At 54.4% G+C, this 25221-nt stretch overlaps 1 protein-coding gene across 11 annotated transcripts; it reads left to right on the forward strand.

The window, feature by feature from the left end:
• Positions 1–382: 382 nt before the first annotated feature.
• DLG4 (discs large MAGUK scaffold protein 4) lies at positions 383–24338 on the forward strand. Of its 11 annotated transcripts, none has more exons than XM_044745035.2 (22): positions 383–416; positions 601–699; positions 954–994; positions 9587–9751; positions 13221–13274; positions 13404–13463; positions 13647–13771; positions 13870–14039; positions 14142–14278; positions 14426–14570; positions 17892–18187; positions 18321–18423; positions 18556–18670; positions 19982–20158; positions 20441–20477; positions 20571–20598; positions 20720–20767; positions 20849–20950; positions 21298–21470; positions 22451–22560; positions 23088–23179; positions 23405–24338. In XM_044745035.2, the coding sequence occupies exons 1-22, from the start codon at positions 398–400 to the stop codon at positions 23509–23511; spliced, it is 2403 nt and encodes an 800-aa protein (XP_044600970.2). In that variant the 5' UTR covers positions 383–397; the 3' UTR covers positions 23512–24338. The 11 variants fall into 11 exon arrangements, 10 of the variants coding, with proteins under 10 accessions (XP_044600970.2, XP_070338554.1, XP_044600971.2 ...); XM_070482453.1 differs by having other exon boundaries at positions 13413–13463; XM_044745036.2 differs by having other exon boundaries at positions 9587–9652.
• Positions 24339–25221: the final 883 nt, after the last annotated feature.

Genomic DNA, 25221 nt, shown 5'->3' on the forward strand with positions numbered 1-25221 from the left:
GTGTAGGAATTCTCATGCTCTCTCCTCCCCTACACTTCTGTAGCCCTGGCTCAAGAAGTCCTAGGTCATTTCTACCCCTCTTTCTGTCATTCCTACTGGGGACAGGCCCAGGAGGAGAGAGCCGGGCTCAGCTTCCTTTCTTTTTGCAGCAGGAGCCTCCTTGGTACTGACCCTCTTCCCCATTCCCTCGGGAAAGTGTAGCTAAGTCATACCTGGCTGTGGGGAGAGGGGCAAGGGTGTGTGGAGCAAGGTCGGGGTGGGGGTGCCTGGGGAAGAATGGGACAGCGGATGGGTTCAGAGACTGCCTACTTTACTGAACAGCTGGAATTGGGTGAGGAGAAGTCAGCTCAGCTCCAATCCTGGCGGATTAGGGAGATTAAAGTGAGAGAAGAGAGAGATGTCCGAGAGACCAAGAGGTGAAAAACAGGAGTCCTTGCAGAGGAGAGGCCTGGGGGCAGAGTGGGCAGCTGGGACTCCTTCTCCCCAAACCTTTCCATAGAGTCTGGGGTGAAAGGGCAAAGGCTGGGGAAAGATGAGGTGAGTGTGCTGGTTTGTTTGACTCTTCCTTGTCCCAATCCTCCCTCATTTCCATTTCACCAGCTCCCAGGTCAGCCCTCTGGCTCCTGGCCCCCCCACTATTGCGATGGGCACCCCCTCTCCTCACAGTGCTGCACAGTGACCTCTTCCAGGCCTTGCTGGGTGAGTAGCCCCAATTTTCTGAGGGGCAGTGGTGGAAAGGACTGACCTGGACCTGTGAGGGCAATTATCCAACTTGGGGGCTGGTTGAGAGCCTGGAGATCATTTGGTCCAAGCAGGCACCCCATGCAGGGGTCATTCCAACAGTGTTCATCATCTAGAGGAGCCCTTAGCAGACAGACGGAGGCAAATGATGGCAGGGGTGGCCAGGGCGGCAGGGGTTGGGGGAGGGCAATTCAGTTTTGTTCCTGTGACAGATATCCTGGACTATTATGAGGCTTCCATCTCAGAGAGTCAGGTAAGCGGGTGAGTGGGGGGGCGGGGGGGAGTGCTAACTTCCTGAGGGAGCAGGCAGGGCTGGAGCAAAGTACTGAGAGAAGTACTGCTAATATTTAACTGAGACTTGGGGGCCCTGGGGATGAAATCCTGAGTCAGGGGCATGCAGAATGCACTCTCTCCAGTCCTGTAGCCCTTTCTCCCTCTTGCTTCCCCCTTTTCTTTGCCTGCCCCAATTTCAGGCAATAAGAGTCCAGGACATAATTACTTTTCAGGCTCCCTCCTGTGAATCCCAAGGGAGAACTAGGTCCCCAGGGATTCCCTCCTGCCAGCCCCTCCCTCATCCCCTGCCCCCTACCATTGGCTCTCTCCAGTGTTTAAACAACCATGGGTGTTCCCAGCCCAACTCTGGGTGCTTCCTCTAAGAAATGAAACCATCCTTATCTCTCTGCTGTGTTGCTGGTGGCTGGCCAGGGTTCCATGTTTGCCTCAGGGCCTCTCGGCTCCTGCTTCTAGCTCCTCTCCCATTATCCGGGTTCCAGCCAGCACTGAAGGAGTTAACTCTGCCAAGGCACCCCCCCATTCTCGCTCCTCGCTCCCTCCCTCCCTCCCCCTGCTTCCTCTCTCCTCCTCTCTCCCCTTCCCTCCTCGGCTCCACGGCTCCCTCGGCCGCTGCCGCCTCCGACCCCCCCACCCCACTCCCCCCGCCACGGCCCCTAGCCCCTGGCCCTTAGGCAAGACCCCCCCCTACCCCGGGGCTCCCCGAAATCCAGTTCCCCTCCCCCACCTCAGCTCATGCCCCAGCCCCCGAACTCCGGGGCTGCCAGCCCCCGGTGCCCCCGCCCCTCCTGAGAATCGGGGTGTGCTCCCCGAGCCCCCTCCCCTCCTCTGGGGACCCCCTTTAGGGCCCCCTTCCTCTCCCTCCCACGCTCTCCTACCCTTCCCTTCTCCAACCCCCTCTTTCCCCTCTCACCCCTCCCCCCATCCTGGCTCCCCCTGCAAAAGTGGGGTGCGGAGGGGGGAGGGGTGAGAACCCACGGAGGGGAGGAAGGAAACTCCGATGAAGTCAGAGCCCCTTACCCGCCGCCGCGGCCAGGCCCCCCAACATGGACTGTCTCTGTATAGTGACAACCAAGGTAAGCATGATGGGGGGCTGTAATCTGCGGGGAGGGTATGAGTTTGTGGGGAGGGGTTAGGCAGGCCTAACCTGGGCCCAGGCGCCCTGGAGTGAGAGCATCAGAAGATGTATCTGGGGGGGTCATAATTTAGTTTTGGGGTTCACATTCTGAGAAAACGCTGGGTTTGGCCACAGGTGCCCCTGGAGTGATCCCTTTGTACCTGTAGAGAAATGGAAAATTTGGTGTATTCTGTGGCTTAGGGAGGTCTGGTGGTTTTGGGGGTTCACCAATGATGTTTGAGGGAGACTTATTTAAGAAGAAGCCTGGCTCACATGGGAGTCCTGCTCCTGTATGTTAGGTGGACTACATGGGGTGGGGGTCCTCTTTCCCCCTGGGAGACAAGGTGGCTTCCAGGTGGCTTGTCTAATGTCAGGGGGCTCCTGGCTTTCGGGTAAAGGTTATTGGTTGGGAGTGCCTGACTGGCCTGGGGGTGTCAGCTGGCAGGGAAGGGGTGGGCCTTGAGGCTATGGAACAAGCGTCTCATGGTAGATACATTTGGGGATCCTCTCTCAATTTGTGGGAACTGTTAATTTAGGCTTTGATCATGTGGAATGGGGCTAGTTGGGAGTTGTCAGAGGGCTGGAACCTGACATAGGATCACCTGAGGGAATGGACCAGGTGAGGTTAGGATTTGGGGTACTCCCATGGGAGGTAGAAGGTTGCAGCAGCTGAGGTTGCCAGCTTCTGAGGAGGAAGATGAGACGTTTTGAGAGAGGGGATTCAAGGAAGGGAACCAGGTGGGTGGTGCAAAATTTGGGGGTGGTCCAGGCAGGTACCTTGTATCCCCATCCCCTCCTACACTGCATCTACCCCTGGTGAGAAAGAGGGAGAAAAGCAGATGCAGGGGAATGTTCCTGTTACTACCCCTGACACTTGGGATCAAGGTTGGGGGGACACCTGGAATTAAGGTTACTGGGGTGAAAAGGAGTAGGAGGAAGGCAGGGCTGGCAGCAGTGGGGATCTGTACAAGGGTGGCCTTGTGGTTGCAGCCTGGAAAGGGCAGAAGAGCTTGGATGGAGAGCGAAAGCAAGCTCCTGGTGGGATGCAGAATACCTAGATCTTGGCTGTGAGACTCTGGGACTGGAAAGCTGGATGCCTGGTGTGTGGAGGGAGGCTTGGGCGGGTGGCAGGCAGCTGGGGGCTGGGGGGTGGGACAGGAAGTGGGGGCCGGGGAGGCGGGGTCCGGGTGAGTCACAGGCTGGGGAGGGGGTTATATTTAGTGGGAGCTGCAGCTTCTCAAGGGAGGGAGCTGAGGACACACATGTTTCCTGCCACAACCTCACACATGTGTGTACACATGCGTTGTGCACATGTGAGCATGGATGGAAGAGATTGGGGGCTGAGGACCTTTTGGTTTGGAGCCCCCACCCTGTCTCCAGGGCTACTTGCTTGTCCCTGTTCTGTGGGCTTTGGGTTTTCTCCCATGCTGCTTCTTGCCCTCAGCCCCTGTAGTTTCAGTGGATTTTTGTGCCTCGGTTTCTCTGGCCTGGTCTCCTTTAATGTCTGTCTGATCCTCTGCTCCACCTTTCTCCTGCCCTTAACCTACCCCTTAACCTTAGGCTTCCTGGCTGTGGTCCCCTGTGTACAGCTGTACACAGAGAGCCAGTTGGAATGTGTGGGCTCTGCTTCCAACACATGAGAGTGAGGGTGAGGGGCTTGCCTGCACTGGCAGCTATTCTGGGAGGGGGGCTTATTAATCTCCTTTCCAGACTCCTACTTCTTTGATGGAGCCCAGTGTTGAGCATCCCTGAAGGAAGAAGCCTTGTGCAGAGAGGATCATGCATTTAGGGTTTTACAGAGGCATGGAGACCCAGGCTTACCACATTCCTTGGCCAGAAAACTTGTCGGTCTCGGATGAGGGGGGACTCCAACTCCCACAAGGCCTTGAGGCACAAGATGCCTCAGTGTTAGAGGGCTGCTGGCCGTGGGGCTGTTGGGAGTTGTGGTTCATCTCAATTCAGGGCAGCGAAGGGTAGCCCAGGAGGATCCAGCAGGGGGCACATGGCACTTGTTCCCCCAAAATGCTGGGTGGCGAAGGGGGTGCACAGGCTTTGCGGTCGTTGAGCTTCCCAGCTCCGTCTGCGAGTCCTCCATCTTTCATTGCCTATATTTAGACTCCTGCCGCAGTGATTTAAGGAACATTTATTGAATGCCTACCATGTGCCAGGCCCTGTGCTTGGCGCTAACTCTGCCTTTATAGCTATCACTTAGTCTTACTCTGTGCCTGTCTCTACCTGTGTCTCTCTCTCTGAGCATCTTGCTCCCACTCCGCCCCCGTCCCTCCCCCTTCTCCCCGCGCTGCTGCCGCCGTTGCTATGGTAACCGGCGACGACTGAAGTTGCGTGGCGAACTTGAGGGCCGGGCGCGGGTGGCGGAGGGCGGAGCAGAACAAGTGGGGGAGGGGGGAAAAGTGAGGAAAGACCAGGGGTGTTTGGCCAGAGCCCCGGAGGCGAAGCGGTTAAACCCTCCGGGTGGTCCTCATTGGGCAAAGCTAAGATGCTGGGGGCGGGGCAGTGTGGCCAGCAGCCTCATTCATTGGCCGACAGGGGCGTGGCGAAGGGACAGTGTGGGCGAGGCCGGGGGAGCGAATGGGCGGGAAGTGGACGGAGGCGTGGTCTCCTGAAGGCAAGTGGGCGGGGTCTGGCTTACTCTATCGAGGGAGGCGGGCGACAATCTTCGAAAAGGGGCGGGGCCTTAGGGCTTGGTAACCTGACTGAAATGAGGGTGGGGCTGACTCGGCAGGGGCGTGGCGTGGTCCCATGTGCCCAAAGGAGACAGGGTTCGCGGGGCTGTTGTCTAAGTCACTGCGGGGCGCGAGGGTCTTTGGAAAGGAGAATCCGGGGGTTGGGCGATCTGACGTCTCAATTTTCCTAAGATGGAGGACTGTTCAGATTTCATCAGAGCACAACCTCCTACCTCAGCTCTATGTTCCAGGGAGACGGTTGCTAGGCGACAGCAAAGCCCTTGATTGCTGCGTTGCCAGGCAACGGGGAAACGGAAAATGGAGGGAAAAGGAAATGGGGGATGGAGGAGGGTCTTAGTGGGCTATATAGCGCCTGCTGGTGGAGAACTAGGGCCTGTGCATTTTCTATTCTAGAAGGAATTTCGAGTCCAGCCTCTTCCCCACTGGCTCCCTCTGAGGATCAAAGCATTCTCTGTAGATATGAAACTAGGTCACTGAGGGTCATTTTGGGGGCGTATCTAACAGATTCCGATCAACGGGAAGAGAGGGGGCATAGGCGAGATTCTGGGGAAGTCTGTTCCTCTGCCTTGTGTGGACATTTTAGAGAAGCCAGAGAAGCAGATTTGAGGAGACTGCTCACTGGGCTTTAAGAGTTGGAAGGGTGGGCGTTCAATGGGAGAATATTTGGAAGAGATGCTTTCAGGTTCAGTTGTTTGAGAGAAAATGGAAGCCCATGAGGAGCGCTGAGACAGTCATTTTGGGATGTTCTGGAAGATTTGTGGGTTACTGCAAATTGCAGGCCAGATCTGACTTTGAGAATATTTTTTGAGACTTGGGTGTGGGGGAGATGGATATATTTGGGAGCGATCTTCCAACAAAGTTGGAAGTCAGAAAAGGGAGTAATGTGTGAACTTGAGGGATAAAGAAAAGGAATAGGGAAATATGCTTTAATTTAAGGGTTTGGGAATAAATTGTAGAGGTTGCTATCGAATTGGGTCAGCTTTAAGGTACATTATATACTCCCTGAAATTGGGGTCTGGTGGTATTGAGGACTGGTATGTTAGAAAGTCATGGGTAGATTCAGGGCTTTGGACAGGGGACCCCAAACGAATTTGAGGACTGCTTATTTGGATGTTTACATTAGAACAAGGGTAATATTTGCACTAATTTCAAGGTCTCTGTTAGGGTATTGAGGGATAGATATGATTTTAAAAGGGAGGATTTAAAGGGTAGATTAATTTGAGGGCACAACAAGGATCTGTGGTCCTTAAATTCTTGAAAAGCATTTTCTGGCTATCAGGTGGGACCGGACTACTGGTTAGAATACGAGATGTCTTGGCATCTGAGGGTATGCTATCCACATTAACAATCTTGGGGGAGGGGCTTGTGGGAGGTAATTTAGATCCCTCGGGCGTCCTGCCGAAGTGAGAGAGAAGTGCTGCTTCCTTCCCTGCACCCTGGGGGTCCAGTTGTGATGACTGGTCCAGTGAGGTTTTGGAATAGGGGCCTGTTGATTTTAGGAGAGGGATATTGGGTGGAATAAGGGATCCTTGAGAACCAGAGAGATAAATTGGTAAATATTAGGAGTGTCCTTATTTGTAGAGGAGTCGGAATAGGAGTATCCTGTGGACGGTGAAGTCCACAGAGAAACAGCTGGAACCTGGGAAGTTGGTGGCTAAGAGGGTCTCCCCTCACCCCTTCTGTCCTATCGTGACGCTCTCCCGCACTGCGCAGGCGCCGTCCCCCCCCCCCTCCGGCCGCAGCCTCCCTCCACTCGCCGCGGCCGCCGCAGCCCCCGCCCCTCTGCCCCTCCCCCTCCCCCAACCCCGGGACCCTTGCTCTCCCACCCCCCCCCCCAGTCCCCCTCCCCTTCTCCATGTCGGCTCGGAACAGATTCGCCTCCATGTGTCTCTGCGTGGTACGTGCCGCGGTACGGGCTCCGGCCCCGCTCCCCTCTTCCCACACCCCCCAAATCTCAGGGTGCAAGCTTCAAGTGCTGTCGCTCTTCTGCTTGGCGCGGGGTCTCTGGGTTGCAGTGTCTCGCGGACAGGTGCAGTGGGTCGCCCCTCTTATCATCCACTTTCACTCACACCCCTCTATTTTCGGGGTGCAACTCCCGGTTCCAGGTCATTCTGTGTAACTGGGGCTCCGGTGATGAGGGGACCAAGGGAAAAGGAACTACAGCGACCCCCAGGCCTTTTACTTGTCTTATGCCCTAATACATTGGGGGTCAGAGTTGGTCCCAATAGCATGCGAGCTGTCGCGTGTCCGGGCCCAGAGTCCCAGTAGGTTACAAGAGGGGATCCTCCTTTCCTGCCTGCCCTGCTTTAGTTGTCATGTAATCAGGGACTGCCAGGTGCTGACCCCGACCCACACCTTCCGGTTTGCAGTTTCAGAAATACTCTGCCACCCCCACCCCTCCAGACATTTTTCCTTTTTTTCCCTTACTACATGTACTTTAAAAATTGCCAAGGACTGAACATAGGCCCTAATCTCCTTCAGCTCTCTGGGAGGTTTGCTACCCTTTCCTTGTTACCCATTTCCCTCACCTGGTCTCCCATCCCGCGAGAGCCTTTTCCTCAGTCCTAGATGCCCCCCCCCCCATGGGGGTGGGGCAGGGAGAGGTCTCTGCAGTCTCACTGTGATAAAAATTTACCTTTATTTCCTCTCTAGAATAAACAATGCAATATCCCTTTCCATGCTTTCATTTTCTTTATATGCACCCTGACATTTCTTCATTGGATTCAGGAATTTTCTCTGTGAAGTGAGGTGAAGTTGGAGGGCTATTGGGCTCAAACCCTCCCCCAGACTTCCACATTTGCAGCTGCCACCCTTGGCCCTGCCTCATTTATCACACAGGGGATTGGGGTCCTTGTGAAGTGAGAGACCTCGCCTTCTCCCTGGACCCCCCAGTTCTGGGGCCCTGTCCCTCCCTCAGCACTTGCACTGTCCAGGCTGAAGACCACCTTTTCAGGACGTGGAATGAACAATCTCCTTATCCAAGACAGCTCAGCGTCTGAGGAGGGCTGTTTAGCTCATACCCCCTACTCTTTCTTCTTTTCGACTTTTGTGCCCGTGGTATTGAAACTTGGAGCTCAGGTTTCTCTCGCAAAGACTGTGGGGCAGGAAACAGAGTGTGTCTTGATGAGCCCCTATGTTTCCTTCTTTTAAGGCTCTTCAAATGTGTCAAGGTGCCTCTTGATCCTGGTTGTCTCTGTGTCCTGGCTTTGAGAGTCTTCATGTTGCCACTACCATTTCCCTCCTCCCAGTCTCCTTCTGGACCCTTAGGCACAGCCAAAGTTGGGTTATATCCTCAGCCTTGGTTCATCATTCTCAGAATTTTCAGAATCATACTGTAGTATCAGGCCTTGACCTTGATAAGCTTTCTTCAGTTGGGTTTTGCAACTGTTGCCCTCCAGATGTTGGGGTAGTCTCAGCTTCTCAGACACTTTCTTGAGAGGGAAATACTGCTTTCTCTTTTTACACATGTGTACTGGGGAGTGTATTCTGTCTTCTCCAGTCCCTGAGGGAGCCCTGCGTATGGTACCCACTTCCTCCTCTGCTGAGCCTGGAGCTGGGGAAGGTCTGCTTTTGTGGGGGACGGCTCCTGAGGAGGGAAATGGCGTGAGGGCAGAGGCAGATGTGGACCCAGGCAGGGTTTCTGCCCTTCACTGCTGTCTCAAGCTGCCCTTTTCCTCTCTCTCTGGCCCCCAGTTAATCTCATTTACTGATGTCCCTATTAAGCTAGCACGGGAGGCCCTTGAGATGGTAGGGGATCAGTTTGGAAGAGAGTCAGGGGTCATGTTGGGTCTTTCGCTCCAAAAGGCCAGAGGGAGACCAGGAATTCACTCTAAGTCTCAGCCATGTATCCCTTCCCCAGTCAGGGGACCTGGAACCTGGCACCCATTCCTGCCCCTCTCCCGAGCCCCACTGCCTCTATTCCTCCCCCTTCCTCCCCCATCCCCTTCTAGTATATCCGATTAGCTGTGGGCATTTGTAGAGGTGGGGCTAAACTCCTGTGGCCCCTTTGCTGACCACTTGGGAACTGTTAGGGACCGTGGAGGAAGAGCCGGCTGGGTTTAGCTTTGTCCTGCCTAGGGGGATGATCCTAAGCTCCTGCTAGTGGAAGGGACTGACTGCGCTCCCTGCCTTGGCATACAAGGTGCTGGAGAGCGAGCCACTTAAGTAGTGGGGAGACTGAGGCAGTGAAGTGGGGTGTGGGTGGGATGGAATGCAGAGTGGAAGCACCAACCGCAGTATGGAGAGGGAGGTTACAACATGGGGAGTGGGATTAAGGGAATGAGGGAAGTGGGACGGAGATGATGAGGGAAGCAAAGAAGTTGGGGATGGATGTAGCGAATGGAGGGACATGTGTCAGAGGGGCTGGAGCTCTGAAAGGATAGAGGGACTTGGAGATGAAGGCTTGGAAAAGGGGTGAAGAAATGGACGCTGCAAAAAGGAGTGTGCTGGGAAGAGCGCAGGGGTCCTAGGATGTGAGGAGGAGGAGGACTTGGGGGATGGGGCTGGGATTTGGTAAGAGAGGAGAGGTGCTGAGCCCTTGGCGGGAGAGGGGGCTGTGGGGAGGCTGGAGAGAGGGGAACCAATGGGCTGGAGGAGAGGGAGGGGGAGGAGCTGGTCAGGCCCCAGGGCCTTCCGCACTGCACTGGCTTGGGGAAAGAGGAGGCGCCAGGCGGGCAGCCTGGAGCCTGAGGCACTGGGCCAGCCCCAGTGACGCCTGCGTCCCCATCCCCAGAAATACCGCTACCAAGATGAAGACACGCCCCCTCTGGAGCACAGCCCGGCCCACCTCCCCAACCAGGTAAACGCCCCCGAACTGGTGCACGTGGCGGAGAGGAACTTGTCCCACCTCGAGGCCGTCCATGGGGTCGTGGGCCACACCCACTTCTCCCCCATCAAGGTAGGAGACTCAGGCGGCCCCCTTCCCAGTGCGGCCTCGGAGCCTCGCCTCGGAGCTACAACCCTCAAAGGGCCGGTAGGGCGAGAGCTGTAGGTGGAGGGCGGCTGGGACTGGGGGACTGGGGCTTGGGCTCTTGAGGCCAGGGGGGAGGGGACGTCTGGGAATGTGGAAACACCTTGTTCCCACAGAGGAGAAACGGAGGCCAGGCAAGTGGGAGTGGGTGTAGGACTTAAAGCTAGGATGTGTGTCTGTGTGTGTCTGCGTCTGCATCTGCCTGTCTGTGAGCAGGTGTGTTGGGATATGTACCTCCCCACCCCCAGCCCTCTTCATTTCTTCACACCCCCCACCTCCGTTTTTCTGTTTTCTGTGTCCAGAGCTCTGTTCAGAGCTCCCGCTGCCCTCATTTGCTCTTGTTCCTTCCCCGCCTCCTCCCCCACTTCCGGCCTCTGTGCCTGGCTCTCTCTATTCCCCGAGCCTCCAGCCCTTTCCATCTGTCTGGCCTGAGACTTCCAGTCATGGGCCTTTCTGCCTCCATCCCCTGCCTAGCCTTTGCTCCCCTTCTGTGTTTCCTCCCCTCCTCGCTGCCTTACCCTTCCTGCTGGCTGGCTGTTCTTGATGCTGTCTCGCTCTTCCTCCCACGCACTCTCCTTCTCCTCTCCCTGATCCCTGGCTCAGGCCCTCCGGGACCTGAGCAGTCCTTTTCCTTGGTCAGCCAGCTCCCCCTCTCCTAGTGACCCCATTCCCTACTCATCACTTCTCTCTTTTCTTCTCATGCCTCCCGTCTCTCACACTCTTGGGCTCTCACTTCCACCCAGATCTTTCTGCACCCTATCTGCCACCCCCCATTATTATTCACCACCACCTGTTTCCCCTTCTCCTTCTTCTCTGTGCTCACAGTGTGTTTTCCCTTCTCCAGTCCTGGGGAGACCTTGTTTCTAAGACCTTCCATTCTCCAGGCCACTTTCCGTCTTCTTCCCTTTCAGTTTCCTCTCTATTCCGCTTCCCCACAGGATGGGGAGGAATAGAGAGCACTAGGCAAGCTGTGAGATTGAGGGGAACACTGTGGGGTTAGGGGTGGGATCCCAGGATCTTGTAGGATGCCCTGGGAAGGGGGAAGGAGGTTGCTGACATTTCACCAAGAAGATGGGGATGAGGTTTCTGAGCCTAGGGGTGAGGACGCAGGGAGGGGGCAGCTGCAGGTTCTGGGGTGAGAAGGAGGTGGCAGGAGAGGAGTTGGAGAGGGAGAGAAAGACCATTCTCTGGCATGTAGCAAAATGAAGAGACAGCAGAAGGGTAAAAGGTCCCGGGGCAGGGACTGACAGGGATGAGACTGTGAAAGCAGGGCAGCAGGTTGAACTGATTGAGAGAAGGAAAGTAAGGCCCTGGAGCTGAGGAGATGGTGCAGAGTATTCCTGTGAAACTCAAGGCTGCAAGGAGTGAAGGAAAGAAGACTCGAGATGCTTTTTGGGAGATGGGGCAATTAAGTCACTGGGGAGGGCGAAGATGAGAGAAGGGAGGCTAGAGAGGTCATAGTTAGTACAGTGCTAGGGAGTTTTGGAACCAGAGCTCAAGAGCAGAAGGAAGTGGAAGGAGAGAGTGCTGGAGGCTGTACTTGAGGGAGGAAAGTCTCAGGACAAGGCCTGAGTTGAGGGGGCAGGAGAAGCCCCAAGTTTCAGAGAAGATGGGGAGTGGGTTGAGAATGAAGGAGTGTGATTTGGCAATAGAATCTTGAGGGCCTGAGGATGAGGAGAGGGAGAGTGGTGCTGATCTCTCTGGGGAATCAGAAATTAGGATGGAGGATAAGAGCAGGAGACTGATAGGGATGGGGCTGGAGGGTGGGATAGGGACAGGGCAGTGGATGGAAAATGGAGGCTGGGGGTGGAAGATGGAAATTGAACGGTGGGACAGGGATGTAGAGGAAGTGGGATGGGATCGAGAGAGAGATGGGAATGTTATGAAGGTAGTGGATGAAGGATGGGGCCTGGAGAAGGAGGGTCTAAGACAATGATGGAGATGGGGATTGAGGATAGACTTTGGGATGGGGGATGGACATGTAGATCAGATTTTGGCAGTCAGTGGCGATTGGTTGGACAACAGCATTTGCTGAGATTTGAAGGATCGGAGGATGGTGTTAATAGATTTATGGGTATGAAATCTATTATAGAGCTTGAAAATGGAAATGTGTAGTATTGAGAAATGGCAGTAGGAGAGAGGAGGGACCCCTTTGAGGGGAAGAATGAGGAGCCTGGGGATTCTGTGATGAGTGCCTCGTGCTTGGTAGGCTCCAAATAAGTATTTGTTTAAGGAGGAGATACGTTGGGACCCTGGAAGGAGGCTCTTGGCCACCTCCCTCCATTGCCATGGAGACGTGGCTTCAGTTGCCTTGGCAACTGGGGAAGCCCCTAGGACCGGCCTAAAGCTGGCCCCACCCCAGAGTCTAGAGACCCTGCTGCATCTAGGCGACTGACGTCAGGGACCTGGGCACGCCCCACTTTAACCCTTTCCCGAATGAAGTGGTGGGGAGGGAGTAGTAGATGAGAGGATAGGACCCGGATGTTTTTCACCACTCCTCCTTCCTGACGTCCTTTGCACTGCATAGGGTGAGGGGCGTAGGGGTGGGGGAAGGGAGATTATTCAGGATGCGCTGCGCCCACAAACATCTCCAGCCTGGACTTCTCTCGGCCTGGCTAACGCGGGGCGGGGCCCAGGGCAGGAGAGGCGGGTCTAGTGGATCTCGTCTGCGTTCGGTGTCTGGTCGGCCCTAGGCCACTCCCCGTCTCCCCCTCCCGTTGTCCTGACGACAGGGCCTCCAGGAGGTGGGTCTCCCCAGGCCTTGCCTGGCTTATACCGTTGCTAGGCAACAGGGTCCCTAGAGGAAGGGGTGGATTGGATGGTGAGTGGGCGAGAGGGAGGGAGGGCCCTGCACCTGGGGGAACCCCAGATTCCCAGGGCCCAGCGTTTAGGGCAAATGTGTGTGAAGATGAGGGGCACATCTGAGGGAGGGTTATGAAGGTATCTGGATGTATGTGGGCGGATAGGGGCAGGCGTTGGGCAGGAAGGGGGGCAGGACCCCGTGGACACAAGCCCTGGGGTGGATATGTGTAGCACATAAGGCATGTAACACTCTGTGGTGTTATATCCGGTGAGAAGCTACCCCCCCCCCCAGCCTCCTCCCCCTCCCCACTCTTTACCATCTGCTGCTCCCTCGTCTGGCTGTCTCTCCCTTCCTGCTTCTCAGACACCTCCCTCCACATGCAGGGGACCTGGGCTGGGCAGAGTTAGGTCCACGCACAGGTGCATGTGTGTGTATGTAATATGGATTGAGGCTGGGTCCTTGAGGGACTCTAAGGGTAGCAGAGTGGGCTTGGTTAAGAGGCTGAAAGGATAGCCAGGCTGAGGGACTCTTGGTTATGGGCTCCCTCTTGAGCCAAGACTCAGGCGGCTTTTCATCTTCTTTTTCCCCTCACAGGCCAATTCTCCCCCTGTGATTGTCAACACAGACACCCTAGAAGCCCCGGGATATGTGAGTTGTTTAGATTTTGGGGCCTTTGCAGAAGGAAGGGGGCCTGGGCTGGGTCCCAGCAGCAGGGCAGGGGTGGGTTCTCAGGTAGGAGTGTCTGTCTCACTGTTGTTGTGTTTCTGGCCCGTGCTGGAGTTGCAGGTGAACGGGACCGAGGGGGAAATGGAATACGAGGAGATCACATTGGAAAGGGTGAGCAGGCTCCTTCATCTGAGGATCCCAAGCTCCCTGTCTGTGCTTCTCTCTGTGCTTATGTTTTCTAGGTGGCCAGCTTCTTAACCCTGTCCCTTCCTCCTCTGGTCACAGTTCCCCTCCCCAGTCACTTTGCCAAGAGTGGGCAGTGAGGGGAATTGACCCTCTTCTCCTTCTGCCCAGGGTAACTCAGGTCTGGGCTTCAGCATCGCAGGTGGCACTGACAACCCACACATCGGTGACGACCCATCCATTTTCATTACCAAGATCATTCCCGGTGGGGCTGCAGCCCAGGATGGCCGCCTCAGGTGGGGAGAGGGGACAGGGGTTAGGACGCCGGTTCCCTCGAAAGGGAGGGCCAGGGCGGCAGGAAGCTCCTGGCTCAGGCCCACCTTGCTGCCCTCAGGGTCAACGATAGCATCTTGTTTGTAAATGAAGTGGACGTGCGGGAGGTGACCCACTCAGCTGCGGTGGAGGCCCTCAAAGAGGCAGGCTCCATCGTCCGCCTCTACGTCATGCGCCGAAAGCCGCCGGCTGAGAAGCTCATGGAGATCAAGCTCATCAAGGGACCTAAAGGTAGTATCCCGTCATGTTGCCACCTCCATTCCAACTATCATCTGCTCCAAGGCCTGCTTCCCAGGTACCTGGGTACCCACCTCTGTCCTGCCTTCCATCTAGGTCTTGGCTTCAGCATCGCAGGGGGTGTAGGGAACCAGCACATCCCTGGAGATAATAGCATCTATGTAACCAAGATTATCGAAGGGGGTGCTGCCCACAAGGACGGGAGGTTGCAGATTGGAGACAAGATCCTGGCGGTGAGGACCCCCATCACTTTTCTAGCCCACACTTGGGTCTTGCCTACTGGCCTTGAGCAGGCCTAGCCTTCCTTATCAGCTCCCTCCCAGTCATCTGTCTTGAGGCTGTTTCTGGCTCCGTCTGACTTCTGCTTCCCTTGACGCCAGGTCAACAGTGTGGGGCTGGAGGATGTCATGCATGAGGACGCTGTGGCAGCCCTGAAGAACACGTATGATGTTGTATACCTAAAGGTGGCCAAGCCCAGCAATGCCTACCTGAGTGACAGCTATGCTCCCCCAGACATCACAACCTGTGAGAGTCCTCCAAACCCCAAAGCTCCCCATGACCTGTCCCAGTTACCCTTCTGACATCCCCGGGGACTGTTCCTCTTCAGACACTCCCCATGAAACAGCCACAACCTCTGTCACTTTGGTGGTTTGAGAATAGATGGAAATCGGTCACAATAGAAGAACTAGGAAAAATTGTCAACAGTCTCTCCCCGAGAAGGCGCAAGGCCCAGGTGGTTTTATGGCTAATTTTATCAAATCCTCAAGGAATAGGTAATTCTTATGCTCTTTCTGAGTATAGGAAAAGATAAAAAGTTTCACGTTTCATTTTATAAGGCCTATTCAAATGGTCACAAAGATAATGTAAAAGAAGGAGAGTATAGACCAATTTTGCTTTTGAATGGAGGTACAGAAGTTGGCAATAATGTAGCAGCAAACCAAAGCCAGCAGCGTATTAAGGGACTAACACTGTCACAAAGTAGGATTTGTTTCGGGAAACTAAAGATGGTTCAATGTTAGGAAACCTCTTAATATGATTCACTGTATTAAAAGTTAAGGGAGAAAAATAAAATCATTTCAAACAGATGTGGAAAATGCATCTGATGAAATTCAGTATGTATTTTCAGATGAAAAGAACTAGGAACAGACTTTTCCTTAACATGGTGAAGAGTAGTTATCAGAAACCAATGACAAACATTTCATAACGATAAAATCCTAGGTGTGTGTCCATTAAGTTAGGAACCAGGCAAGGATGCCTCTGATTGCTCTGTTCTTCTACATTGCTTTAAAGCAGGGTTTCTCAACATTGGTACTATTGACATTTTTGGACCTGAGAATTCTTTGTCGTGGGGGGTTCTGTGCATTCTAGGATTTTTTTTTTTTTTTGAGAAAGATTAGCCCTGAGCTAACTACTGCCCCTCCTCCTCTTTTTTTTGCTGAGGAAGCCTGGCCCTGAACTAACATCCGTGCCCATCTTCCTCCACTTTATATGTGGGACGCCTACCACAGCATGGCTTGCCAAGCGGTGCCATGTCCGCACCCAGGATCCGAACTGGTGGACCCCAGGCTGCCAAAGCGGAACGTGGGCACTTAACCGCTGCGCCACCGGGCCGCCCCCGCATTCTAGGATATTTAACAGCATCCCTTGCCTCTATCTATCAGATGACAATGGTACTGCTCCCCACCGGTCAGAACAACCAGAAATGTCTTTAGACATTGCCATATGTCTCCTGCTTGAGAATCACTGCTTTAGAGATTTCAGGCAGTGTTAGTCAGATAAGAAGAATAAATAGATGTTACATTTGAAAAGTGAGAAACAAACTTATCCTTATTTGTAAATTGTACTATTGTCTGTCTAGGTTAAAATCTGAGTTAACTGAAAAACTTAGAAATATTATGGAAGGTTAAGAATGTAGCCATATGGAAGATAAATAATAAGAATTAGTAGCTTCCCAACAATAAGAAAATGTAGTGGGTAAAAAGATCCCTTTTGTGGTAGAAAAAAATTCTATGAAATTCTTAGAAATATAAGCTTGACCAGAAGTCTGTAAAATTTATGTGAAGAAAATGATAACACTTTACTGAAGGACATAAAAGACTTGAAGAAATGGAGAGTCACACTGTGTTTCTGGATGGGAAAACTTAATATGCTAAAGATTTCAACCTTCTCCAAATTAATCTAGACATTTTATATAATCCTAATTGGAATTGTAAGGTTTTCCCCCCCCCCACTGGGAACTTGGCAGCTTGACTCTAAAGTTCAACTGGAAAAATACATTTGGGAGAATAGCTAAGAAATTTTTGGAAAAGAATAATGAGGTGTGACTGTCTCTACCAAATATGAAATCATACTCTAAAAACATGTTAAAATCACATGGTAATATTTCTAAATACCATAACTTACCAAAAGGAACCTTGGCTCCTTGTAGAAAGGGCTGATTCCGAATCTTGGGCAGCAAATGTACAAGATGAGCTTGTAACGTCTTTCATACTAGAAGGCAAGGAAGATGTCCCAGACTGTTAGGGTCATGTTAGAGATACAGGAGGGGCTCCTACTGGTCGCTCAATCAAAACAAAATACAGTAAAATCTGTGAGATCATGGTGATATTTAAGAATAACTGGGTACCTTTGGAGTTTGCTAGGGAACACATTCATTCTGAAAACTGGCAAGTAAAGGGAAAGAGTGAAGCATTTGATCTCTTTCCTCTACAGACTGCACCTCAGAGTAACCAAATGGTTGATATGGGAAAGTTATTTTTTATAGAAGAAGTCCCAGGGCTGGCTTGGTAGCCAAGTGGTTGTTTGCGCACTCTGCTTCGGTGGCCTGGGGTTTTGCCCGTTCAGATCTTGGGCGCGGACCTAGCACCACTCATCGAGCCATGCTGAGGCGACGTCCCACATAGCAGAGCCGGAAGGACCTACAACTAGAATATACAGCTATGTACTGGGGGGCTTTGAGGAGAAGAAGAAAAAAACCGAAAAGATTGGCAAGAGATGTCAGCTCAGGTGCCAATCTTTAAAAGAAAAATAATAAGTCCCACTAGTAAGTGCTCCTCCTTCCTAAAAACAAAAAAAAAAAGTAGGATATCGCCATTTTCCAGTCCCCAGTGAGCTATGGGAACCAGGCGGTGATCATCAGTGGCTAGAACTCCTTGGCGCAGGGCTGCTGGGGAGCTGTGCACTGGATGCATCAGGCTCACACCTGAACCTACCGACTAATCTTACCAAAGACAAACAGACGTTCCTGCAGCCTGTCGTGACACAGTAGGAAGCACACAGCTCCACCTATGAAGTATTTGTGCCGAAAAACTGAACTTGAGTCTGACTAAGTCTCTAGGATGAAGTACCAGTTTATGGGAGGAACATGGCAGAGGCTCCTGCTCACACACACAGATGCAGGCAGTGATCTCCCTGTTCGAATTTCCCTAATAGGATGTGGGAAATCCTGTTAGACAAATGACCTAGTTTTTTCAACAAACGAATGGCCAAGAGGAAAAAAAAAGAGGAATTTTATAAATTAAGAGATTTGAGAGACACAGCAACCAAAAGAAAACCCCCAAAAGCCTGATATTAATATTCCCCTTGATTTCACAGTCCTGACAGACCTTGGACCTGTAACCTTTAAATCAGTTATCCTCTGGAAGAACCCACCCCTGATAGCACCTTTGAATTCCTGCCCCTGACATTGCTGTGATGTGATGCCCCCTCACCCCACCCCAGTATCTCTGGCAGAATAACTTCCCCTTCACCTGAGTCTGGTTCTTTGGTTTCCTAGGGAGAAGGGAGGTGGGTGGGTGGTGGGTGCTGTCTCCCTCCATGCGTCCTTTCTCCCACATCTTTCCTCAGCTTATTCCCAGCACTTGGACAATGAGATCAGTCACAGCAGCTACCTGGGCACCGACTACCCCACAGCCATGACCCCCACTTCCCCTCGGCGCTACTCCCCAGTGGCCAAGGACCTGCTTGGGGAGGAAGACATTCCCCGAGAACCGAGGCGGATTGTGATCCATCGGGGCTCCACAGGCCTCGGCTTCAACATCGTGGGTGGCGAGGACGGTGAAGGCATCTTCATCTCCTTTATCCTGGCCGGGGGCCCTGCGGACCTCAGTGGGGAGCTGCGGAAGGGGGACCAGATCCTCTCGGTGAGGGAAGGCCAGCCCCTGCCCACACCACTGTCTCCCCTCAAGGCAGAGCCCAGAGCTCTTGGGCAGGGGCTTGGGTGGGCTGGAGCCTGGTCCCCGCCTCCAGCGACTCAGCCTCTCCTCCTCTCTTTAGGTTAACGGTGTTGACCTCCGCAACGCCAGCCATGAGCAGGCTGCCATTGCCCTGAAGAACGCGGGCCAGACAGTCACGATCATCGCTCAGTATAAACCAGAAGGTAGCAGCCTGAAGCTCCCCCTCTCGTGGGCTAAGGTGGTCCTGAGAACTCTGCCCTCTCACTTCAGCGGGGGCAAGGGAGGGTGGCAGTAGGATGGGGCCAGAACTCAGGAACCTTCTTTTCCTTGCTCAGAGTACAGCCGATTCGAGGCCAAGATCCATGATCTTCGGGAACAGCTCATGAACAGCAGCCTGGGCTCAGGGACTGCCTCCCTCCGGAGCAACCCCAAAAGGGGTTTCTACATCAGGTTGGATGCTTCCCGTGCTGGGCTCCTCTTCATTCTGTGCCCTGCCCCGACCCTGCTAAACCTACCCCTGAACCCACCCAGGCCTGACACTCGGCTGGTGTTCATGGGCTCGGCTGTATGGCTTCGCATTTTGAAATTCCCCGTGTTGATTGGAAAATAGCCTCTGCCTCACATGTCCTTACCACCTTCTAGCCCCTGGTTACCCTTGCACTTCCCCTAGGCTCTGCAGCCTGCCCCACAGCTTGGTAACTAAGAGGTTAATGCCTGGCAGAGCAGGGGGCCTCTCGGCTGTTTGGAATATTGCCCCAGCCTGCATGTCCCTGTGGGCCTTCCGGGATAGTGGACCACAGCTCTCTTGCTCCCAGGCACTGTGTCTTCTGCGTCTGCCTCCCCCTTCTTTTCTTCCTTCCCTCTAGGCTTCTGTCCACTCACACGGCCTCATTTCCTATCCTGCCCTGCAGATATCTCTTAGAGCTGTCAGCTCGGGCCTGACCTCCTCTTGGAGGTCCGGAGCTGCAGCTCTGGCCATCTGCTTTCTGGACATGTCCACTAGGGTGTCCCCCAGGCATCTCTCTCCACTCACCACATCCCAAACTGAGCTCCTCTCTTTCTTGTGTGTCTCGTGCCCTCTGTCTTGCCAAATCAGTGTTTCCTCTCCCACTGAATGGCACCACTGTACACCCAGACACCTGGTTCAAACCAGAGCCTCGCTTGGCCCTTCCCTCCCTGTTGGGGTCTAGTTGGCTCCCAGAGCTGTTTGCTTCTGAGCCCCAGATGAGGCTGGATGGTCCCGGAGTCTCTTTCCGTCTTTCCAGTCCCATTGCTCTGCTCTGCATCCTTGCTGTCTCAGTGGTCATTCCTTCCCTTGTCCTGACCCCAGGGGTGGTGACTTATTGACAGGAGCTTGATACTGATAAGGGTAACCAGAGTTTGCAGAGTGATTTTTTTTTCTTATGAGTTTCAGCAGATCCCAGGCCCCTCTGTGACTGTGTTGTGCACGTGTATAGCAGACTGCTTTCTCAGGAGGGTGGAGTTCTAGCTCTTGCTCTAGAAATTGCACTGAATCCATAGCCTGTCTGATCCCTGACATGGCATGGATTGAATGATGGTTAATAGTGTGGCGATGATGAGTTATTGTAGAGCTTTTGGTCCCCACACAGTTTTTGGGTTCCTCAGAATCCGTGGCACCTGTGGGAAGCCATCAGCAACCCGTGCTTTGCTGTAGACCCTTTGTCCAGAACCTTTGGGCTGGGTCTCAGTGTGGCCGGAGTCCTCAGCCAGGCTCTGACCAATGATCCCCTTGCCCTCTAGGGCCCTGTTTGATTATGACAAGACCAAGGACTGCGGCTTCCTGAGCCAGGCCCTGAGCTTCCGCTTTGGGGACGTGCTGCATGTAATCGATGCCAGTGATGAGGAGTGGTGGCAGGCACGGCGGGTCCACTCTGACAGCGAGACCGATGACATCGGCTTTATCCCCAGCAAACGGCGGTGAGGCTCCCAGGGCCTGCGGCCTTCCTGCCATGGGCACTGAAGTTCCCAAGGTCCCAAGGATGGGTGGTCAGTAGGGCACTCTGACTTCTTGGGTGTCTGTCTCCCGTGCCCTCTTGGGCACCATGATTCCCATGAGCCTTTGGGGCAGACATCTCATTTAGGAGCACAGGAGCCCAGGGGCTGCTGGGAGATGGGGTTATCAGCTGGCCTAGGGGATGGGGGCCATAGGGCCCCTTGCTGGGCATTTCCCTACCCCCCATCCTTCCATGTTTCCCACAGGGTTGAGCGACGGGAGTGGTCAAGGTTAAAGGCCAAGGTAGGTAGAGGAGGGGTTGAGCTTGGGTGGGAGAGTGGGGGTCTCATGGGGCCAAACTCCTGACTACCCACATGGCCTGCTCTTTCTTCCTAGGACTGGGGCTCCAGCTCAGGATCACAGGGTAGGTAGGGTGAGTTTGGGGTGAGAAGAGCCCTGAGCTCCTCTTGACGTCCTCAGGAAGGTGACATGGGCCTGGAGTCCCCTATCTCAGAGCTCCTCACAGACACCTTGCCTCTCACTAGGTCGAGAAGACTCAGTTCTGAGCTATGAGACGGTGACGCAGATGGAAGGTGAGCCCCAGCACCTGCCTTGGCCCCAGCCCCTCCTGTTCCCTGGCTCTGTTCTCTGCTGAGCCGGCTCTCTCTCCTTAGTGCACTATGCTCGCCCCATCATCATCCTTGGGCCCACCAAGGACCGTGCCAACGATGATCTTCTCTCTGAGTTCCCCGACAAATTTGGATCCTGTGTTCCCCGTGAGTGCCAGGGCCTTGGATGGAGGTGGGAGGTGGGGGCAGGGCTCCTATGTGCCATAGGCAGAGCCACTTTCGGGCTTTGGGGTACAGGAGGACACAGGGATTCTCAGAGCAGGGGTGCTTCTCAGCCACTCTCCTGTTTCGTGGTAGCCATTCCAGGCCAGAGACTTGGAGGACCCAGAGGATGCTGGGAGAGGTGGTTCTGTCCCTCCTCAGTCTTGGTCTCCTCAGTAGCCCCCTTCCACTGAAGGACCAGCTGGGCACTCTGGGGGTTTGATGCTGTAGGCAGGTTTTAAGCTAGAGGGATGGTGGTTAGATCTTTAGGGGGTGGGGTGACTTCCTGGCAGATACGACACGGCCCAAGCGGGAGTATGAGATAGATGGTCGGGATTACCACTTTGTGTCGTCCCGGGAGAAAATGGAGAAGGACATTCAGGCGCACAAGTTTATTGAGGCCGGCCAGTACAACAGCCACCTATATGGAACCAGCGTCCAGTCCGTGCGAGAGGTGGCAGAGCAGGTAGGACCCGGCGGGCACCCTGGTCCTCTTCCTCCTCCCCTCTCCCCACCCCATGGCCTTTCTCCAGCTCTCTCTAACTCTCTTTCTCTCTGTCTCTTTCCCTGCTGGGTCTCCACTCCGCTCCTCCACCCCCTTCTCCTCCTCTTGGGCAACTCTGTCTGATGCCTGCATTCTCGTACCCCGCTCCCTGCTCCTCCCTCCCTTACTTCCTGACCCCAAACTTCTCACCACCATCTGTCCCTTCTCTCCTCTGCTGCCCTCCTCCTTGCCCCATTTCTCCTCTCTTCCTGTGGCCTTGCTGTTGGTGGCTTTGCCTCCCCTAACTCGGTCCCTCCCTTCTGCCTGGCTCCCCTTTCGCCCTCTCCCCGCTCTCCTTCCCCCTTGCCTGCTCCTGGGGTCTCCACTCCCATCTCCCACTCCTCTGCCACCTCCTTTGCCCTGTTGCCCCCCACCCTGCCCTCTCTCCCTCCACGGCTCCCTTCTCCATCTGCCTCTCCTCCCTCCCATCTGTCTCTCCTTGTTCCTTCCATCTGTCTGTCCTCTGTCCGTCCCCCCCTCCCTCTTCCCTCCATCCTACTTCCTTCCTTCTTTTCCTTTGCTTTCTCACTCCACCTGTCCCGTTCCCGCCATCCACACCCCCACCCCGCTTGGCCCCTCTTGCCTTGGTCTGCCCCGTCTGTTGGGTCCCCTCCTTGGCTGTTCCTCACCCCTCCCTCCATTCCCTCCATTTCCCTCCTCCTGTGCTGGGCTCTTCGCTTGCTGTCCATCTGCCCTTTCCTTTTTCTCTCTGTCTTTCACTCTGTCCATACCCACTTCCTGTCTTGACTCTCTCTGCCCACGTGTCTTTTGACATCCATGTCACTTCCCTTTTGGCCAACCTCACGTTCCCCACCTTTCCTTGTACTGTGTCCTATCCTGGCACCTGTCTGTCCTTTCCTGCCACCTGCTTGTCCCCCTCCGCCCACCCTGCCTGCCCCCAGGGGAAGCACTGCATCCTCGATGTCTCGGCCAATGCCGTGCGGCGGCTGCAGGCGGCCCACCTGCACCCTATCGCCATCTTCATCCGCCCCCGCTCCCTGGAGAATGTGCTGTGAGTATGGTCCTAGGGGCCTCGCCTTTGCTCCCCGCACCTGTGGTCCTGGCCTTAGAGGGCCTCTGTGTTGAACTCTCCCCTCAGAACCCTGGACAGCGGCTCCAGCAGCCCTTGATGGGGATCTGCACAGAGAGCTGGAACCCAGAGGATGCAGGGAATCCCAGGCCTCTGCCCTCCTCTCCTGCCTTGGGCTAGGCAGGACTACAACTCCCAGCAGCCCCTGGGGCATACACCTGCTGGGGCAAGCCAAGGCCTCTGGGGCTGTTGGGAGTTAGAGTCTGAATCCCTTCACTGGGGCTGAAGGCTGGAACGATGAGGCTCTGGAGAGGTCCCTGGAGTGACCTCACCCGGTTGGGATGCGCTGGGGGGTGGAGGAGGGTCATCTGTGACCCTGGAGGATGTCGGGAATTGTATTTTTTGCTACGTGCTCCAAAGAAGAAAATACTGATTGCAATTTAACATCCCTGGATGGAGGAGGTAAAGGCAGGACCCACCCTCAGGTCTGCGTCTCTCACTCTCCACAGAGAGATTAACAAGCGGATCACAGAGGAGCAAGCCCGCAAAGCCTTCGACAGAGCCACCAAGCTGGAGCAGGAGTTCACAGAGTGCTTCTCAGGTGAGGCTGCAGTGAGCCCGTTGCCAGCACACAAGGCACTTTTGCTCAGATTCAGAACAGCTACCCCCACTGGGTGGCCGGTTTAGAAAGAGGTACCCACTTTGGGTGGGTGCAGCCCCATGGCTCATGGCTTAGAGAATTAGAAAAAGGTGTCTCTGCGTCTGGGCTGGTGCTACCCCCTTGGCTGGACAGCCTGCCTCACTCCCTGCTCCACCCCACCCCCAGCCATCGTGGAGGGCGACAGCTTTGAGGAGATCTACCACAAAGTGAAGCGTGTCATCGAGGACCTCTCAGGCCCCTACATCTGGGTCCCAGCCCGAGAGAGACTCTGATTCCTGCCCTGGCTTGGCCTGGACTCGCCCTGCCTCCATCGCCCGGGCCCTTGGTCTGGACTGAATTGCCCAAGCCCTTCGCGCCCCCAGCCTCCCTCCCACCCCTTCTTATTTATTTCCTTTCTAACTGGATCCAGCCCATTGGAGCGGGGACACTCCTCTGCATGTATCCCCACACCCCAGACCTGGGCTCCTGAACCCCAGGAACCTGGGGTCTGGGGGGGAGCCAGGCTCCTGGTCCTGAGCCCTTGCTCCTTAGGACCCCTGACCCCTGCCCGCCCCCAACGCACACACAAACCCACCGGGGGCCACCTGCCCTCCCCATCTTCTCCCACACACATTCCAGAAGTCAGGACCCCCCTCAAGGAGCACCCCGCTGCAGGGATGCAGGGCCACAGGCCTCCACCCTCTCCTGAGGCAGAGTCTGGGGTCACCCCTGCCCCCATCATAACTCCCCATGTCCCTTGATTTCTCATTTATTTTTTCCATTTTTTTTCTTCTCAAAGGTGGTTTTTTGGGGGGATAAGTGGGGGGACTCCACTATGGGCCCCCTGCCTTCCACATGCCCCCACCTTTTTTCTTTGCTGGTTTGCATGAGTGGAAGGTCTAACTGTGGCTTTTTCTTTTTCCTGGGATTTTTTTTTCTTTTTGGGAAAAGGGAGGGATGGGTCTAGGGAGTGGGATTGTGGGAGGGAGGGTGGGGGGGCACGGGTTGGGGGTCGGGTGTCTGGGAGCCAGGGGAAGACTGGAAATGCTGCCGCCTTCTGCAATTTATTTATTTTTTCTTTTGAGAGAGTGAAAGGAAGAGACAGATACTTGAAACCTAGTGTGTGGCCTGATTATTTGGGACCTGGGTGAGGAGGGAGACAGGGTGGGAGCCTAGGGATGGGTCTGGGAAAGTCAGATCCTTCTTCAACCCAACCCAGAGAGGATAGAGTGGCTTGAAAGGGGCTCTGGAGGGAACCTGAAATCAAAGATGCAGAGTTGGTGGTGAAGAATGGACCTGGGAAGGGCTGGATGCTCTTTCCAAAGTCACTGACAGACTCAGAAAGAGGAGGCCGGCCTTGCAGAGGTCCCTGCAAACTTAGCCCAGCCCTGACCACTCCTCTGGGCTGTCTCCATCCGCTGGGCAGCACAACACTGTCTAAAGGAAAATAGAGAGGAAACTTTCTCCATTGGTGTTCATGGAGTTGTGGACAGAGCTGAGCTCTGGTGATGACCTGTACAGAGGTTTGCTAATAAGAAGTGCTGTGTAAATATTTATTCTTTGGGTTTCTTTATGCCCCATCTCTATAGGAAAGATTTGAAGCAGCTTTGCAAATAATAAAGGTAGGAAAATAGAACCTCGATACGAAAGATAAAACTAGGAGAAACAGATGCATTGCTATGAGGGTAAATATGATCTCTGAGCTTCCTACTAGACAGGTCCCTTACCTAGTTCTTTATTATAAAGGAGAAAGAATTCTAGTTCTCAGATTTTCCTGGCCCTAAGTCCTAACTGCTGCTCCTCAGATGCTCTGTGTAGAGTCGTGGTTCTCAGCTTTCCTTCCGCCAGTGTTCATGTGCCTGACAGGTTCCCACCTTGAGGGCCTCAGCTTCAGTGTGGATGAGCTATTGGTGACACCAGCTAGTATACTACCCCTTTCTCCCTCTGACTCCGGTGCTCCGGGGGGAAGGCTGAGGTGGAGGGTATGAAGAGTTGTGATGGTT

The sequence above is a fragment of the Equus asinus genome, chromosome 13 (assembly GCF_041296235.1).
Source record: "Equus asinus isolate D_3611 breed Donkey chromosome 13, EquAss-T2T_v2, whole genome shotgun sequence".
NCBI classification, from domain to species: Eukaryota; Metazoa; Chordata; class Mammalia; order Perissodactyla; family Equidae; genus Equus; species Equus asinus.

Bases quoted from the DNA above. Each gene is read 5' to 3' on its own strand.
- DLG4 (XM_044745035.2), top strand. The intron at 13,275-13,403 runs GTGAGTTGTTTA...TGGCCCGTGCTG, and splicing joins CCCTAGAAGCCCCGGGATAT to GAGTTGCAGGTGAACGGGAC. The intron at 21,471-22,450 runs GTAGGACCCGGC...GCCTGCCCCCAG, and splicing joins TGCGAGAGGTGGCAGAGCAG to GGGAAGCACTGCATCCTCGA.